The sequence below is a fragment of the Phyllostomus hastatus genome, unplaced genomic scaffold, assembly GCF_019186645.2.
Source record: "Phyllostomus hastatus isolate PE091 unplaced genomic scaffold, TTU_PhHast_1.1 phas_contig_210, whole genome shotgun sequence".
Classification (NCBI taxonomy): Eukaryota; Metazoa; Chordata; class Mammalia; order Chiroptera; family Phyllostomidae; genus Phyllostomus; species Phyllostomus hastatus.
Window position 1 is genome coordinate 29,668,286 of NW_025333737.1, and position 19,476 is coordinate 29,687,761.

The 19,476-nt window shown below is 42.6% G+C and overlaps 1 protein-coding gene across 2 annotated transcripts; it reads right to left on the bottom strand.

The window, feature by feature from the left end:
- Nucleotides 1-4,271: 4,271 nt before the first annotated feature.
- Nucleotides 4,272-14,019, bottom strand: KRT222 (keratin 222). 2 transcript variants are annotated; one of them, XM_045836416.1, is made up of 6 exons: nucleotides 13,862-14,019; nucleotides 10,332-10,460; nucleotides 9,329-9,549; nucleotides 7,249-7,322; nucleotides 6,937-7,072; nucleotides 4,272-6,509 (listed from the first exon to the last, which is right to left on the bottom strand). In XM_045836416.1, exons 1-6 carry the CDS (start codon nucleotides 13,955-13,957, stop codon nucleotides 6,281-6,283), a joined length of 885 nt encoding a protein of 294 aa, XP_045692372.1. In that variant the 5' UTR covers nucleotides 13,958-14,019; the 3' UTR covers nucleotides 4,272-6,280. The 2 variants fall into 2 exon arrangements, with proteins under 2 accessions (XP_045692372.1, XP_045692373.1); XM_045836417.1 differs by having other exon boundaries at nucleotides 13,780-13,946.
- Nucleotides 14,020-19,476: the final 5,457 nt, after the last annotated feature.

A 19,476-nucleotide genomic window follows, 5' to 3' on the forward strand; every position in this document is an offset into this window, starting at 1 on the left:
TGTTGATATTTTCAGTGACTGATTGAATTCTTGGGTTGCTCTTAGCCATCATTGGGGGGGGGGGTGCCAGCAGTGACTAGGGCATCTCTAGAAGTCAGTAAAGCCTGGGACAAGTGACACTCTGTCCAAGTTTTCCACCTCCAATATTTTATAGGCATGAATAGAGATTATTGAAATTAAAGGGAAAGACAGGTCATCAAATAATAATAATAGGCAATCTTGAGCGGTGCTTGAGATAGTATATGTGAAATTGCTTTTTATAAAATATATTTTTGGCTGGTGTGGCTCAGTGGACTGAGTGCTGCCTGCAAACCAAAGGGTCACTGGTTTGATTCCCAGTCAGGGCACATGCCTGGGTTGTGGGCCAGGTCCCCAACAGGGGGCGTGCTAGAGGCAACCACACATTGATGTTTCCCTTTCTCCCTCCTTTCCCCTCTCTCTAAAAATAAGTAAATAAGATCTTTAAAAATATATAGAAGCATCAGAGACATGTAAAAGATTAATATAAGATTCACACAGGCTTCAGCAGAGACCCCGGTACCTTCTTTCTCTGGCCTCATGGAGCAGCTCCAATTGGTTTCTTCCTGCCTTTGGGATTACAGTGGAGGGGCTGGGCGAGTGCCCCGCTGGAACACCAGCTCTGTTGTGTCATCTCTAGGGGGTTGTCTGAAAAAGAGCTGCAGGAGCTGGCTGTTAGAAACCAAGCACACTGCAGTGGGAAAGGGGGGCACAAAAATGGTGGGAAAGGAAAGGAGGGGATTCAAGTGAAGTGACATTGATACCCGCTCACTTCCTGATCTATATTCGTGCATCACCTTAGCTGGTCTTTCCTGACCTGGTTAAGATGGCAACTCATTCCCCAACCTCTGCCCTATTTATGGCCTGTCCTTTGTTCTTTCTCTGTAGCCCTATCACCACCTAACGTACTGTGTTTACTATGCACTTATTTTGTTGTCTTTTTCTTCTTATCAGAATGAAAGCTCCTTGAGGTTGGGGACTTTTGGCTTCTGGGACAGTGCCTGTGTGTTCAGGTGGTCAGTATCTGTGGAATGAATGAATGGTTATCTCGTTTTCTCCATTTTCTTTCTGCACTCCTGCAGATTTGCAAAGTTAAGAAAGGAAGAAGATAGGCAAAATGTAACAGAAAAAACATCTCTTTCCTGGTCGTGAGGAAATTAACACTGAAGAATGAAATAATTCAGTAAGGTAGACTCTACTTAACACTAAGTTGCTTTTTGCCCCAAAGCGAACTCAGGACATAAGATCTTGCATGCATGGGAATATTTATGGAGACCATAGGACAGACTTTTGGAATTGTGATTAATCCTAGAAAATATGGAGTACATCATTAATATGACTTTTTAAATAATTTTATTGTTATTTTTTAAAGATTTTATTTACTTATTTTTAGAGAGGGAAGGGAGGGAGAAAGAGAGAGAGAGAGAGAGAGACATCAGTGTGCGGTTGCTGGGGGCCGTGGCCTGCAACCCAGGCATGTGCCCTGACTGGGAATCGAACCTGCGACGCTTTGGTTCGCAGCCTGCGCTCAATCCACTGAGCTACGCCAGCCAGGGCTTAATATGACTTTTTAACCCTTGTAACTATAAAGGTTGTTGGGAGCCTTCCCAGGGGCCTAGGAGTTAGTAGTAAACCCCAGAGATAGCCTTAGGCCCAAGTAGTTTTCTTTCTGTGGGTAAGATCCAGGAACTTGGCCTGCTTTCCTCTGACCCTATACATACTTTTTTAAAAAATCCACATCCAAGGGCATTTTTCATTGCCTTTTTTTTTTAAGAGAGAGTGAATGAGAGAGAGAAATGTTGCTTGGTTGCCTCCAATACGTGCCCAGACCAGGGATGGAACCAGCAACCTGGTATGTGCGGGGATCAAACCTGCGACCTTTCTGTGCACGGGATGGTGCTCCAACTGACTGAGCCACACGTGCCAGGGCCCTATTCATACTTTTTGAAGTTCTTCCCCCAAAACAAGGGAAGCCAGAACTAGGGAGTGACTGAGCTGGGGTTCAAGCCCAGGTATCTGATTTCTTTCCATAGTTCTGTGGGAAGAAGATGGGGAGGGAGACAGAATTGGGGGTACAAGGAGAACTTGACTCAGGAGGAGGAAGAAAAAGGAGATAGTGGGAGAGACCAAGGCAAAACTGGCACCCCCTTGGCCACCTGGGAGTCCATGAGTCAGCTCTAGAAAGTCTGTGAACCTTTAAAACTGTATACATTTTTATGTGCTCCCCCCCCCCCACATAGAGGGTTAGTAGTTTAACAGATTTTCAAAAAAACCTATGATTCAAGATTTTGAACCAACTACTGAGCCACACAGTTTGTGTGTAGTATGTTCTAATGAAGCTTTTTTAAATGATTTCTTTTTTCTTAAAATAGGGAGAGGGAGGACAGAACTCTGCCTGAGCCAAAGAGCTTATCAAAGTCTGGTTATAAGGCCACAGGATGAAACAGGCTGTTTCTGTGGAAGCAGAAGAAACTGTGCGGCTTCAGTTTCTGTTGCTAGGTGGCTGGGAAACACTGACGGCCAGCAGAGTTCCAGGACAGTGGTCCACGTTGTTTTACACAGTCAGACAAAGTGTGGTTTGCTTTGCAACCTTCTGAATGGCCTTTAAATCCCTTGGGGATTTGGGATGTGAGCTTGACATGTGGTGTAGAAAAGTATGAGAGCATTTGAGAACAGGGTGGTCCTGCAGAATCTGGGGTGTGGTCTGTCACTCACTGACCTTATTTGAGGGTCCAGGGCAGGAGCTGGCCAGGATCTAGGGCAGATCTTGGCTGCCTCCTCTTTTTGGACTTTTATTAGAACATACCCAAGCCTGTTATTTACGTGTTATTTATAGGTGCTCTCAGCTACAAGGGCAGAGAGGTATAGTCGCTACAGGGATGATGTGGCCCAAAGTTAGCCTCCTGGCAGGGGTGTGTAAACTTTTGGCGTCTCTGGGCCACACTGGAAGAAGAAGCAGCATTGTCTTAGGCCACATGATAAATACACAAACTCTAACAGAAACTGATGAGCAAAGAAAGGTTTTAAGTAAATGTACGAGTTTGTGTTGGGCGGCATTCACAGCCATCCTGGGCCACATGCAGCCTGCGGGCCTCGGGTTGGACGCCCCTGATGGGGTCTACGTGCGTGAGGGAAACTGGAGAAGGCTCGTACTGAATTGCACGTGCACCTTGTTTCAAAATGTTCACTTGTAGTGTGTCCGTGAACACGGGCAGTCTGCGTGTACGTGCCGGCCACCACTCTAAACACAGAACCCAGGGCTGCCCCGTGCACAAACTTCTAAAAAATTTAATGTGTTGATAATTTAATGTGTCTACGCGTATCATTTAAAGTTTAATTTTGGCTCATGTACCATACTGCTTCCATTTGAAAATTTTTAATTAATTCATGCATTTTTTGACTCCAAAGAACATTTTTGTGCTTTAAAAACTATCATGGTAGAACAGCTCAAATGGGGTAACTCACTGGGGAAGAGTAACTCTTCTGGAAGCAAAGACTTTGAAACATTCTCATGGCCTGTTGTGTTTCAGACTATTACTTAATCATTGTCAGCTATACTCATTCTCATAGATTCTTCCCAGTGACAGTTTCCATCCAAACAGCACTGTGTGATTGAGTCGTGCTTTGCCAGGTTTTTTCACGCGCAAGGCTAGGCATTCTTGCTGAGGACCCTTTTCCTTTGTTTTCAAGTGTGAACGCTGAGGCCTAGGACGTGGAAGTCACCCCTTCCTGGTTTCGGGGGTAATTCGTGACAGTGCCGGGCGGGACCCTGTGGTTGTCAGCCATTGGAATGACTTTTTATTTTTGTGTTTTGTTACAGAAGCATCCGTTTTAGTTATTCCAGAAAACCAGAAGAATATTAATTTCTACCCATCTATAGAATGAGGGTAATATTATAGACCTTGTGGGATTGGTGTAAGCATTAGGGGTTACGTGCAGGCCTGCTGAGTACAGCGTGGGGAGCAGAGGAAGTATTTTGCGTGTGGTGGCTACTGGTACAGGAGTACAGGATTATTTTGATTTTTATTATTAGAATATACCATTCTTAATTTTTCTTTTGTTAAAAAAGTATAAACATTTCTCTCTCCTCCATGGTTATCATTTTCTTCATTCCCCAAGTGAGCTAACCAACCATATTGGAAAAATTAAACTCAACACAGTGTCTCAAACTCAAACACAACACAGATTTAGAGTTCAAGTTTCAATTATTTTTTATTGTGTTATCATTTACCTCGGTAAATTCATATCCCAATTTAAAATGCCCCAAAGCAAATAAAACTTTGTTATAAATTCAAGTACTGTAGTTTAAAATGCACATGTGACACACAGTAGTTGCATAGTGGAATTACTATTATAAGCAATTACATTCATGATGCCCAGTACTAAGTTTTCACACTGCGAATTGATTACGCTAGATATACTGCATACGATTACCATTGCTTAGCACAGTAACTTGAGCACACTAGCTTATATGATTGCACTTTGCAAAGCTTTAATGAAGTTAGTAGCACTTAACTAATATTGAATGAAAACACTTGTATGTCTAAGATGTATTTTAGGTGAGATGCTTATGCAAGAGTAAGCACTTAACATGCTGTTGTTTTCATGACAACGAAATTCTCCTTTCCACCAAATAGAATAAGCCAGGCAAAAAGTAATCTGAAGTTAATTGAAAGAAAAACTTTAACTTTACATCCCTGTATTATATTAAAGATTATTTAACATAATTTTCTTCTGGTTAAAATATACTGTTTTTTTTTGGTTGAAATAAAGGGACAGGCTGGCGGGGGAGAGAGAGAGAGATAGAGAGATTGAAAAGGCTGTACTAAAATGCTAACAGCTGTAGCCCTTGGATGATACTTTAGCTGGGAAACAAGTATTGTGAGTGGCACTCAACATGTTTTCTGTTTAGAAAAAAATTAATAGCCTATAAATTTATAATGTTTAAAACAGGTAGTTATTATTTAAGGTCTTAAAATAAATATACCTGTGTTAAACAAATTAGGTTGTTTAAAAAACTTTGCAACAAAACGACTTACTCACAAATATATTTTCTATCCATATTTATTACAGTGTGAACAATTTAAAAACAAATCCTGCAAATACTCTTAGCTTAGATAACAGTAGTGTTATCTGAATTCACATAAATGATTTCAGGAACTATTTATAAGACTTTCTCTGCTATTTTACCTAAGGTCACATCAAACACTCCAGTTAGTCACATTTCACTTTACAGATGGAAAAGCCGGTATGGTGCGAGGCTGGAAGCGGTCTAGACACTGTAGGGATCAGTTTTCCTGATTTGTTTGTGCCGCTGGCCTCTTTTTTTTTGGTGGTGGTAGAGGACAATAAAGAAACTTCTGGAAATCAGATAATACAAAATACTTTGAGATGAAGCTCAATGTTATTTAATCAAATTAGCACTGGGCTATTTTCTATAGTTTGTTCAGAACTGCTCATAGGAAATAATTTATTTTTCTAAATATGCAAAGAATTGTCACAAATGGAAAAATTTTGGTTAAGTGAATAGGGGGTCCTCTTTAAAAGTTTGTTTATAATTGTTTTCTTTTTCAATTAGAAAAATCTTTTTTTAAAAAAAGACTTTATTTATTTTTAGAGAGAGGGGAAAGGAGGGAGAAAGAGAGGGAGAGAAACATCAATACGTGGTTGCCCCTCGCGCGCCCCCTTCTGGGAACCTGGTGCATTTCCCAGCCATGTGCCCTGACTGGGAATCGAACTGGAGACCCCTTTGGTTTGCAGGTTGGCATTCAATCTACTGAGCCACACCAGCCAGGGCAGAAAAACCTTTTTAGATATAACCAGTCATACAATAGTGATGGATATCTCAGTGTGATTCTTAACGTAATACAATAGTATTTAGATAAATTATTCCCTTTTGCTTAGAGTATTCAGCCATTGATTAAAATTTCCAAGATTTAACTAAGCCACTAATGCTTACAGTCTCTGACAAAATTTCAAGGGAACAAAAAAGACTATTTGGAGAAAAAATAGAAACTGTACTGAATTTCTGATTTTATTTTTAAGCTTCCCCTTTCCCAAAAATACATCCATAATTAGATTCAGAGAAATTTTGTCCCTTGCCATTTTTTCCCATGAAGAAAATCACACATCAATCAATCATAACATACATGCCTAACTTACCATACATACTTAACTTACATTTGGGACAGAAGGGGGTCAGCGTGGCCCACCTCGGTCCATCCTAATGTCATTTTTAAATCAAGTCAACACTTTCTTTGGATTAATTAGCTGCTGATGGAGATTTGATAGAGGGAATACTGCAAGATCTCCGCATGATTAGCCTGACTTCTATATCTGGTAGATTATCCTGTTTAGTCTGTAAACACCCTTCATCAGTGGCTGCTAAATGAAGATCAAACCGAAGAGAAACAGATTTTTTCCTTAATCGAGGGTTATCTTTAAAGAAGGAACCTTCCCATTCTTTGATAACTTCATCCACTTTCTCTGTCCTGAAATGATAAAATAAACCTTTCTACATGAAGAAATACGGACATATTTAAAAATATGTAATATGTATTCCATATGAAAAAGAAATCAAGAAGTTTGAATAATTTATAATTTACATTTACGTTTTAAGTTTCATGGACAATTTACATCGTGGAATTTATAACTTACATACTTTTAAAAATCATAGGAATATAATTTCAAGGAAATCTATGGAACTCATATTTTGGTGTATTTTTAGAAAAATGGTGAATTAAGGATTGAGCATTTCTTCATGAGTTTTTGTTTATGTATATTTACTCACGTCAGATTACAAATCACAACATATTAAAATTATGTTTGGACACACTCAAAGATTACTGAGCTTGTCCCACTGAAGTTAATTTCTCTGCATGTTTATTATTGCGTCTTTGTCAAGATTGTTTTACTTACTGGATTGTGCCGTGGGCTTCCGTGCTTTCCTTCACGACGTTTCCATTTAATATCGCTTGTCTGGTCACTGTTTCCACTTTCTCATTCTCACACTTTTGTGGGGCTTTTGTCGAGAAAGATATTTCATTTATAATGGCTGTGGAAATTTTATGTATGAAATATTAAATTACAGGGTTGCGGTATGTACTAATCACAGTCAATTTATGTCAGAAGTCGTTTAAATATTGCTTATTTTTGCTATGTCAGAGTGTTTATGGTCCCTGCAAGCGGCACTTCAGTTTTCAAATCAGTTTACTTACATCAGAAACTCACCTGAAGGTAAAACAAAACCAACTCTACTTGTAGGTTTTTGTTCTTTTTTCCCTCCTTGGATACAACCGTAATATCTGAAATTGGAAAGAATTATAGAAGCAACGACGTACTGGCAGATAATTGAAACGAATGCTCACCAATTAGAGAATAGATAAATTGGAGTATTTTCATACAATGGAAGTACTATTTAGCAGTGAAAATATATGAATTAGGGGTACACTGGATCTCATGGATGAATCTCCCAAATATAACATACTGAAAACACAGGGTAAATTGTAGTTAATTTTATAAAGGTGAAATAATATACCAAACAGTTTCATATTTTGTTTAGGGATACATCCATATTAGTATGCAGGAGTTGGAGACTAATAAGCATCACATTCCAGAGCCAGGTTCCAATGAGGAAGGAGGAGGAGACTGGGGCCATGTGGTGTGGGAGGGGGGGGCGTGGGGGGGTGGGGGAGTGTTGATAGATTTCAACAGCAGTCTGTGAGTTTCACTGTGGAGCTGGAGGAAGTGGTGTACATGGAGTTCATTGTATTTTTCTTGATACTTTCTTGCATATATTAAATATGGCATAATAAAAATCATATTATAGGAATATTAAAGACCAAGTCACCGATATCCCAAAGGATTAGGAATTAGATAAAATTCACAACCCTTTATTTTATTTAATAATAAATTATATGTATATTTACATAACACTATTTTAAGCACTTGACAAACATTAATTTATTTCATCTTCACCGCAATCCTGTGAGGTAGGCAATATTTTCTTCCATGTTATAGGTGAGAAAACTGATGCGCAGAGAGGTTTAGTGACTTCCCTGGCATCACTCAGCTAGTAAGTGGTATATTTTGAATTCACTTTATGTTTTTCAAAGATTTAGCAAATGTCAAGACATTATAGGTTAAAGCAGTTTCATCTAGTTTTATAGAGGACTCGGGATTCTGAAGCAAGAAAGAATAAAGGTTTCGTTTGAACGAAGTGGTACCTATATGGTACACATATACAATGAAATATGAAATCAGCCACAAAATAGGAAAATGAAATCTTGCAACAACATGGATGGACCTAGAGGGTATTGTGCTGAGTGAAGTAAGACAGAGAAAGACAAAGACCCTATGATTTCACTTACATGTGGAATCTAAGAAACAACACAAGTGAACAAGCAGACTGGAAACAGACTCAGACACGGAGAACATTTTGATGGCTGTCAGATGGGAGGGGCTTGTTGCATGGGTGCAAAATGTGAAGGGATTGGAAGTACAAATTGGTAGTTACAGAACAGTCGTGGGGATGTAAAATACAGTGTAGGGGATACAGTCACTAGTATGATAATAACTATGTGTGGTGTCAGATGGGTCTGATCACTCACTAGGTTGTATGCCAGAAAGTAATATAATATTGTATGTTGACTGTACTTGAAAATTTTTAAAAATTACGTAAAAAAGAATAAAGTTTTTTAATGACAAAATGGAAAATTGGAGGCTGTGCTGTGTTCAAAGCCATGTGACCTTGTGAGTGAGGGCAGATTATGAAATTGAATTAGTAAGAATTCTTCTTTGATAGCTTTTGTTACCGGGACATCCTGAAGTTTTCTAAATCCTCCAACTCCACTGCTTCCCATGGCTGTAATATTCTGGTGTCTGATGTGTGATAGGAGTGGGCCTTTGTTGGGGCATGTGTGGTAATTATCGTTTTCCAAACTTTCCCCGCACATGGTCCGTATAAGGCAGTGACTACCACTAAAAGGTTTGCATGGCAAGGAAAGTGAGCAAGTTTTGAAAGATCATTGTTGTATGACTTGGGAATTGTTACCATTGCGTTCGAGGCTTGATGTGCTCTCTGTTGTAGCTAATGTGCCTGACTTTGGCGGTTTTGTCCGTAATTTGTGGAGGTTAGAACTAGTTCTTCCTCGTATCCTTTGCAGTGTGTGCTAGTTTTATTGTAGAAACTCAGTGAGCACATCCTGGTGATAATGGCTTTTTTAGAGTCAGTTTCTCTGAGTGCATCAGAATGACATTAGTGGCTCTGCGTGTCTGGCCACTTGTCATGAACTCTTATGGTATTAAGTACCTGATTTCTTCCTTCTCCAGGAGGCGGCGGTAAGTGGCGATTTCTTGTTCTAGCCTCATCTTCGTGTTGAGAAGCATCTCGTGCTCTTGAAGCTGCTTTTCGATGCCGCGCCTCACTTCCTGTAGCTCCTTTTCTAGTCCTTCGATCACAGCCTCCAGGTCTTGGAGCTGCGTCTGGTAATGCTGCTCGCTGGCTTGCAGGGAGCTTTCAAGGCCCCTCTCCTGTTTTAGAGAGACCTTCATCAGTGAGTCAGGACAGGAAAGCGCGTTTCTGAAACCTGATCGGCAGTATCTGTATTCTGTTTTGTTGCCTTCTTTCTTAAAAAGGTTGCAATAATTCTACATCACTTAAGGAAGAGGTGTTTCCTTATAGCTTTATGTATGACCTAAATATTAACAATATATTTATTTTATATATGTAGCTAGAGAGCTTCCTATTTCAAAGGAATCCTGTGATAATTCTTATGGAAAAAACAAAAATAAAAACAAAACAAACCCCAGTGTGATAAACTTACTACTCTTATTTAATTTTTTAAGTGTTGAAAATATAGACTATTAAATATCAAAGGCAAAGTGGACTGCTTGTAAAAGGCAGTTTAGGAAAGTGCTTACATATTTTTCTATCAGACATCTCGATAGCGTGGGTAAGAGCCTCCCCACTGCGGTGACTGCGGATACAGGCGAAAACTCGAGGAGGCGTCAGAATACGCCGTTCCCCCGCTGCAAAACTCAGAGAACCCGCGGGCCATGAGCAAGGGCCGCTTCCCTTTTCTAGGTGTGGACTGAACCCTGCGCAGTTTGGTAACAGCTATCGCCACGAAGGAGGGAGGGGGCCGTTGGACTGGGACCAGGGAGAGAACTCAGTGGCCTTGATTTCTGGCTCCCTGTGGGTTTCTCACTGTAAGGTGACTGGACCATGTTTGTTTCCCTCTCTTACCCAGGTGACACCGGGGCGGGGGGGGCGGCCTCCGTGGGCCAGTTGCTCCTGGGGAGAGCGTGCTCACCACAGCATGGAGGGATTCGATTTCCACTTGCAGGTGGTGCCACTGGCGCCGTGCTTCCTTGAGTTCTGCTTGCGCTGCCTTCAGCGCCTCTTCGTCTTTGTCCATTTTTTTGCTTAAATCTTCTTCTAGCTAGAAGAGAGCCAGCAACAACAGTGACAAAAAAAGAAAGCATGCTCGAGAGTGAGACATATAAAAGCAATGACAGAAAAATAGCATAGGAACCCAATCATTTTTTTTTCTTTAAATTGTTAGAGTACGAGTGTATGTTTTGGTGCTCAGTTACTAATTAAGTATGTGAGCAAGTCAGTGGCACTGTCAGCCTCCATTATCTCAGGTGTAAAATGAACCTCAAAAGTCTCTCCCTGCCCTGTCTGGTGTAGCTCAGTGGATGGAGCGCAGGCTGGGAACCAAAGCATCGCAGGTTCGATTCCCAGTCAGGGCACATGGCTGGGTTGCAGGCCATGGCCCCCAGCAACCGCACATTGATGTTTCTCTCTCTCTTTCTCCCTCCCTTCCGTCTCTAGTGATAAATAAATAAAATCTTTAAAAAGTCTCTTCCTACTATGGCAGTCTGTGACAAGCAGGAAAATACACCAATTTTAATGAAAAGTAACAATTTACAGGACCTAAGTGTGAGACCTCTGACTTTTAACCTTTCATTATAGGTGGCATTCATAAGGAAGAAAGATCGAAATTAGCTACTATTTCCCCCCATATTTTCCTGTAGGTTGCTTTATAAAAGCAAATAAATAGCTATCTATCCTAAATTAATCAATTATTGGACTGAGTACATAGCGAGTAAACATTGCTGGAAAGTATATGATGAATAATTTAGAGAATTAAGTTATCGCAGGCATTAGAGATCCTAAAGTAGATTTCTGTGTTAAGCTACCTCACTGCTGATTTCTCTTTTTCAATATGATCTTTTCAGAAGGCATGTGAATTCTGGGTATCTAGGGTAATAGCAGAAAGGACTTCCTTATCCATTGTTTTCTAAATATCTTCACATTCAATAACAAATAGAATATTTTATGTAATAGTTAGCTTTACATGTTCTTATGCTGATGTTGAAATTAAGTGCAAGTACCTTTTGACGGAATTCTCAGCAGTTGGCCCCAAGAGCAATAGGAGCAGTGTATGAACTTGGCTGTCGTATTTTGAAGCAAAAATTATAACCTTTTTATGTTCTTATAAAATGCATTTTAAAATAAACGAATTCATATGATGGTACAACCAATTCTTTTTTTTTAAAGATTTTTAATTTTTATTTATTTATTTGTTTTTAGAGAGGGAAGGGAGGGAGAAAGAGAGAGAGAGAGAAACATCAATGTGCGGTTGCTGGGGGTCATGGCCTGCAACCCAGCCATGTGCCCTGACTGGGAATCAAACCTGCGACACTTTGGTTCGTAGCCCGCGCTCCATCCACTGAGCTACGCCAGCCAGGGCACAACTGATTCTTTTTTAAAGGAAGCCCTGCAGTAATTGAAAACCTATGAATAGAGTTTAGGGCAAGGTATTAGAGAACAGTGTCCATATATTTCTCGTGGCTTGTTGTTCTTAGCATTTTTGGCAAAAGCAAGCAGCAACGCCTATCAGAGCAGCTGCAAAAGAAAATTTGTGAGAATTTAGGAAACAGGAGTGCACAAAAATGATGATCTTTACTGGTCTTTTGGATTTGGGAATCAGCAGCCAGGCTTGTGTGGTAGCTGGATTCTGAAGAAGGTTCCAACGAACCACACTTCCCAAAATTCATGTCTTTGTGCGGCGGACATCCACACCGAATCCGGGCTGACCCGTGTCTCGTGCTTTAGCCGGCAGCATGTGGCAGAAGTGGCAGTTCTAGGCTGAAGCCTGAAGAAGTCCTGACAACTTCCACTTCTGCACCTTTGGGAGCCCTGGACCAACATGTAAGGAGTCTGAATGTTTTGTTGGAGAGATCGTGTAGAGAGGCCCGGCGGAGGGAGCGCCTGAGGCCACATGGAGAGAGAAATACGGAGAAAGAGACAGGCCCAGTCTCTCAGCTGAGCCAGCCTTTCAAAAACCCCGTCAAGATGCCAGACACAGGAACGAGCCGCCCTGGATGACCCAGTGCAGCTGTGCCCCAAGAGGATTGCTGTCCCAGCCAATGTCCTGTGAGGCTGCAGGGTCGTCCCAGGGGACCTAGGCAGCCCACAGGATCACGAGAGGACATACAATTTTTTAAAAAAAATCTAAGTTTTGGGGTGGTTTGTTATATAGCAATAAGTAACTAAAATAGCTCATGTTTCTTTATTTTTAATAATTAAATAGGCTTTCTTGAATTTATTTCAGCTTTCTGAGTTCTTTGAAAACAACCCTCCAAAGCAGATATGTTAACTGATGCATTTCAGCATTGTGACTTGTAAACGAAATAACTTGCATTTTTACTATTGCAAAAATAAAGTGTTTATTTGGTTTACATTTTCAGAAATGGTCATGATTTCCCCCCACTCTCTTTGTAAAAGGTGAGTCAACTATTCCAACAGTTAAATACCCTGGTGACTTTGCTTAATCCAGGATACCGATCGTTCTTTATGAAGACTGACAATGTTACCCAGAGGTAAAATTTGTGATGTTACTAAAAGTGGATAGTTAATGGAGTAAAGTCCTATGATCTCCCAGTAATATATTCCCCCTCTTAAGTAAACGCTTTGCTGTACTGGGTGCCTGGAATAGAACTTGAACTCAGATATGGTAGGTAAACTAAAAACAAATTTCTGAATTTCTGAATCTTTGTTTCTAAAATGTTTGTACATTTGTTTAAGGATTCAAGACCCTAGTTAATTGCTAAGAGGTGATTATCACTTTAAAACAGAGTAAGTCTATGAAATTAGGATTTAGCCCTTATTTAACTTGGCTCTTTCTTTTTTTTTTAAACTTCAATATTACATGCCAAGTATTGGAAATAAGCATTCTCATCTTATAGCACAAAAGCAAAAATCTATAATCTAAATGGAGAGTCTATCAATTTGGGGATTTTGGTTGTCCTAATTTGTATCAGAATTGTTCTGAATGCCATGCTCACATACCCAGATAATTTCTATTTATAATGATCTCGTATAAAACCGAATTCATTAAAAAGGTTTAGAAATATTTTACTTCGGTTTTCTCTACTTGCCATTTCAAAGATGCTGTTGAAATCACCTCTATCAATAACTCGGTAGTATCTTTGAAGGGTATGTGAAATGCTTCCTCCTTGGAGGATGTCTAAAAGAGGTTCGAGTTCACCATTTTATCGTATGTTGACCCCAGGTTTTATTAATGTCAGCCACCTCCTAATTTCTACAAAAATTAAACCCATCGATCACCATGTATGTCATGGTCATTTCACAGTGTCATCACAGCCTTTCCCCCTAAAGTCCCCGACAGATTGCAGTCAAGCCTAAATTCCTTCCCCAGTAGATGCTGCATTGAAAAGGAAATACTGTACCTCAGAGAGGCCGGGACAGGAATTGGGTAGACATGGATTGTCTCCTTATCCTGGAAGGTGCCTGTCTGTATGAAATCATTACCTGGATCCTTGTTGAGAGCACGGTCTCTATCTGATTTCTGGTGAGGAGCTTTTCATAGTTTGCCCTGATCTCATTGAGTAGCTGGGACAGCTCCATTCTTTTCCCATCCTCCACCTTGGCTAACTGAACCTTATCGATAGGACGAGTTGCTGCGGCAGCAGCACTGCTCTGTCTGCTTCCGAGCCCAGAGCCCCGTGGAGCCTTAAAGAGGCAGAGCTCCTTTTTCCGGGAGCCAGAGGAAATTCCTGTGTTTGTAGTCAATTATGCAAGTATGTGGTAAACCCTTTTCTCCTGCTGTGGTTGGAATAGTAGAAGTGTCAGACCCTCCAGAAAGGAACCCCCCCCCCAAAAAAAAGAAAAGAAAGAAAGCAAGAAAACATCCTCGGTATTCCTGAAGTGGTTCTCTCTAAAACTGAGTACTTTTTGGGGAAAAAAAGGTCATTTCTCTTATGGAAAGGAACTGGAGCATAATACAAAGAAAGTTATATTTTGTTTTCCCAAGATATTGCATAGAAATAAATCTGGGCCCCAAAGCATGATAGCTGAATTTTCCCTTCACAGTTTTTCTTATCACTTGAATTCTTTCAACAAGTGCTGTGGCAGGGCATTAGGATACATTGTCAGTCTGAGATATTCTGACAGTTACTGGAAAAAGCTACCACCAGATTCAGATGACAATTGTCATTAGCCACAGGGCTGATAAATCGCATTTCCCTCCAGTGCGCACTGTGTGGCTCAGGCGGGCTGCTGGCCTGACAGCAGGCGTGATGTACGGAGGCGAATTCCTCAAGGCACATTACGCACGAAGCCAGAGCTGGAGGTAGGTGCCGACCGAGTACAAGAGCTGAGCGTTAACGTTCCCCGCGCTTCAGCAAGGTGAAAGAAAATGCCACCAGATGGTCCCTGCACAGGCTGTGTTCGCTCAGGTACGGCTTACCGTGGGGTTGCTCCTCCATCAGCCAGCACGTGGTTAATGACAGCTCACACTTGTAAACATAGCATTTGTGCAGCTCTTTGCACTTGAAAAAGCACCTTTACCTCTATCACGCCATCCAGCCTTCCCATCCCTGTCATTGTGCAACCAGGAAAGAGGACAAGCCTGAGGCAGGTTCAAGTGCCTTGCCCAAGGTCATATGGTGAGGCAGTGGCAGCGTCGGGACCGGAACTCTGATTCCTTGGTTGTATTCCATATAGTGCTTCTTCTGTCTCTGCATTCTCCCTCTCCCCACCTAAATTTCCTGTTTAATCTGGCCAGCTAGTTGCTTAGATGTGACTGAAATCATAGGAGAGTAGATCTGTCATTATGGTCATTTGTAGAATGGTGCGGCTGAAAATGTATCCAGAGCACCATCGTTCAGGGAATAGTTGGTCCTCGGCTCTAGTGCTCACAGGGCCTTCGAATGTGCATCGCGCTGTTTCAATTTCTGAGCGAAGTCACTGCTGGCCGGCCCAGTGTGTGCCGGCCATTCCCACAGTCCCCTCCAAACAAGGTGGGCGTTCACACCCCTGCCGAGAGGAGGTTCCATGTCAGTCCTGTGCTCTGTTTAATCTGACCCTGCCTCTCTCCAACCCCCACACCAGTCACAAGGGGTGGCCTAGGGTGGACAGGACAGTCAATCCATAGGTCAGAGACCTACGATGTAGCTGATACAAAAGCTGACTTGTGAGCGGTGCTTGTGATAATCTAGGCCAAAGTGATCCTCTTTCTTGGTCATTGCAATGGAGACATATAAACAGAATCAGGCACTGGGTAATGGGAGGAGAAGGAGGAAAAGGAAGAATTGCTCTCTTGTTAGTTCATGTAGCTCCTGCTAATCTCTGCCTAAAATTAAAGAGTGGAACTAGATTCCACAGAGCAGTGGTTTTGGCCATCTGCGTTTTAAACAGGCATCCCAGGATAACCTGTGCGCCCTGAGGCTGTGCTTTCCAACAGGAATCCCGTGCAAGCCAATGGATGCAAGCCACACATGTGACTTCAGACTTTCTAGTCACCATATCAAGAGATAGAAACAGAAACAAGTGACGCCAATTTTAATGGATTTGACTTAACCCGATACATCCAAGATATAATTACTTGAATATGTAGTCAGTATAAAATGTTCACGAGATAGTTACATTCTTCCCTTTTGATACAGTGCCTTTGAAATCCGATGCCTATTTTTGTAGCCCCTCTCAGTTCGGACAAGTCACACGGAAGGTGTTCCGTGGCTGCGTGGCTAGTGGCCACCATGTTGACGGTGCAGCTCCAGGGTCTGGGCTCCACTGGTTCATGTGGATGAGAACTCCATGATGGGGGCCCTCCCCACGCTCACTTGACTAAGGAAACAGGGCTGGATTTCTCATGGGGAGGGGAGAGGAGTAGCATTTAGAGAGACATTCTACAAGCATGTGAGCAATGAAGTTAACTATTTCAAGATCTCAAATGTCACTTTTCAAGGAAAACCATTGCTGATGTACTTAAAAAAACCCTCACCTGAGGATATGTTCATTGATGAGAGAGAAACATAGAAACATTGATTAGTCGCCTTCTGTATGTGCCCTGATCAGGAAAACCTGCAGCCGTTTTGGTGCACGGGACAACGCTCCAACCAACCGAGCCACCCAGCCAGGGCTGGCTGATTTACCTTTCAGAAATATCACTCTTTATTAAAAAGAATTAGTAGCAATAGCTCACTGAATGCTATGGCATATACAAAACCGCAAGGTCCGTGGACTTCTCAGTGCTTTAACTGTAGTTCTCTTATGCTTCAGAAATCCTAACAGAACGCCAGTGAGCAATGCTGCTATTCTCCTAGGGAATATCTCGAATCCACTCTAGTTATTAGAGAAGGAGATCGTTTGAAAATACGCTTTGTTAATAGGAAGAAATTAGTCACAGCTGAAAGGTTTTCTTAGGCCCCGCCGAGGAATAAATGCTAATCAGCCACAAAATGAGGCAGTATAGAGCTTTATTGGGGTTTGTGCGCCTGGGCGAGATTTCCCGTCCGCACGGTGGGGCGAGAAAGCTGCAAGCAAACAGAGAATATGGGGGGGCGGTTATTTTGGTTGTCTCTCTTCGTGGGGACTGGGGATTGGTCCCCTCCGAACAAAGCAGCAACATACCATTGGTGGTTCTCCTCGCGCCCTGGTTTGACGTCAGCCGCCGTTTCCGGGTTGTGGTTCAGCCGCCATGTTTGTAGTTCAGCCGCCATGTTTGTAGTTCAGCCGCCATGTTTGTAGTTCAGCCGCCATTGTGTCCTGCCCCGCCCATCCTGACAACAACGCCCCTCACAACTGCCAAAGGGTTGTGGCTGAGGGCATGCGTTCCAGGGACATTCATGAGAGTGAGATCCCAGACCCTTGGGAGTTAGAATTCAAGAACTGAAGGCCCTTCCTTTATTTGTTTGGTCACTGGAGGGGCGCTGCTTGCACAGGAGCATACCGGGTGCAGATGAAGTACTAGAGGAATTCTGAGGAGGGAAGGCGGCCTCTTGAGGCATGCGGTGGAGAGAAAAGGTGCAGAAGGCATTAGAGAGGAAGCTGAAGAAAAAGTGGTTCAGGGAAAGGCCTGCTACCAAGGCTGGGTTGTATTTGGGAGGCGCTGGAGAGTCCCTGCTGGTTATGAGGTGGGGGGTCACATGGTCGGATAAATTTGGGAGCAGTGCAGAAGGTTTCGGGGTCAGGGTACCAGTTAGACAGCCAGCATTCATGGAGAGAAGCATGAAGCTAGTTTTGCTCATGAAAAGAACCAGAAAGAGATCACAGGAAATGGAACTTGAATAATGGGAATGGAGTAGGGGGAGCAGGCATGAAATCGGTGAGTTTCGGCAAGTGACAGCTGACTATGAAGGGAAGGAGTGGAGAGGAGAGGTCAGAGGTCACTCAGATTTACACTCTCTGCAACCGGAACAGGGAAGAGAGGAAGATAATGAGATTAAATTAAATCCAGACCCTTAAAGCAGTGTGATGAGGGGGTGGGGGGAGACCTGAGGCCAAGTGTCTGTCTGCCAATTACTGGAAGGTGAGCCTGGGGAAAATACTGACACTCTTTGAACTTCAATTTCCTTATCTCTTACGTGAAATGAATGACACAGCCCTCAGACCATGGCTCCTACTGACGTTGATCGGTACCATTGTCATCATCCTCATTTTATAGATCAAGATACCGAAGCACAACAAGGTGCAGAGCCAAGGTTCAGTGGCGGGCAGCCCGACTGCAGAGCCCACCCTCAGAGCACAGCTGGTCTTTCGATCCTTGTGACTTAGGCTGGGAGCTTGTCAGAAATGCAGACTGCCAGGCCCTGCTCCAGACCTACCAGATCAGAACCTGCATTTTAGCAAGCTCTTTAGATGATTCGGGGGCACACTGAAGTTCCAGTAAATCCCTGGTTCTCAAACTTGTCCGAGCACCAAAATCACTTGGGGAACTGGGAAAGATGATGATGGCGGTGTCCCTCTCCCAGAGGTTCCGATTTAATGAGCTCCGGATGTTGCCGGGCATCAGAATTTTAAAACCTCCCCCCAGTGAGTCTAATATGCTGTTAAGTTTGAGAATCACTTATAAATGCTGTATCCTTCCGCTCATTTCCTTCTCATACTTCACCGGGGGGAGATGGGTTGTTAGCACGAAGGTCTGAAGTACGTACGACTCCAGAAGTGAAACATTAGCAAGTCCCAGTGTTCACGCTGCAGTTGCTACAAGTACAAGTCTGTCGACTCAGGTAGGGAGACAGACTCGTCGCTTACTTCTTTATGTTGAGCTCCCATTTGGTAGAGGGGAGTACCTTTTCTCTGAGATGTTGCATCAGAGATTTGGGGACCTTCTGTAGCTGTGACCAGGTGGCCTGCAAGGTCCTTGATGTCCTCTGTCCGAGTCTGTGCTCACTAAGTCAGTCATTGTTCTCCCAGTTGAAAACAAAGTCTCCCAACCCAGAAATGCTCTTCACAAAGGCAGTAGAAAAAGAAAACACTGTTATTACTGCATCAGCATTAAACCAGAACACGATGCATGTCGCTGGCACTCTGTTCAGAAACGGCAAAGACAGAGCAGTGTCTCCCTCCCTCATGTCGCCAAGCAGGTGTTACCCAGTGCACACATGTTCTCGAGATAAATGATAACTAGTCCCCAAGTAAGGGGGTCTGATGGTGCCCCTGATATGCAGAGTTCATCCGGTCATTGTGGTGGCTTTGCCTGGTAGTGGGGGTGACCGCCTGTGATCACCGATGGGCTTCATGTAAAGGAAAAATATGCCTCTTTAAAACAAGAGGTTGCTTTTGGAGAGAGGCTCCTGTTTCCTTGCCACAGAAACAGGGGAACCAGGGATGCTGTGTTCCTTTGATATTTACATTCCAAAGAAATGTGCCCCAGGTCCTTGAGAAAAACATTCCGGGAGTCCTAAAGTTGGCTAAAGGGCTTATTTAGCTTTTAACAAGATTTACTTACATTTCCAAGAAACTGAGAAAGAATTTGCAGTCGTAAGGTTTCTAAAGTAAATGCTCCAAGGGAAGCGAGGGGAGCTGTGTGTCTCCCCTAATGTCAACGGGGAGAACGAAACCTCTATTTTTAATTTGTGTTTGTCCTTGCTTCACCCGCTGCTCTCTCCCCACCTCCTTCCACGCTCGAGGGCTCGAGCATC

Coding starts and splice junctions, on each gene's coding strand:
- KRT222 (XM_045836416.1), bottom strand. CDS start 13,957: ATGGAGCTGTCCCAGCTACTCAATGAGATCAGGGCAAACTATGAAAAG. Junction 7,323..9,328: donor CTGGAGAAGGAAGAAATCAG/GTACTTAATACC, acceptor TTCCAATTTCAG/ATATTACGGTTGTATCCAAG. Junction 7,073..7,248: donor TGGTTTTGTTTTACCTTCAG/GTGAGTTTCTGA, acceptor AAATTTCCACAG/CCATTATAAATGAAATATCT.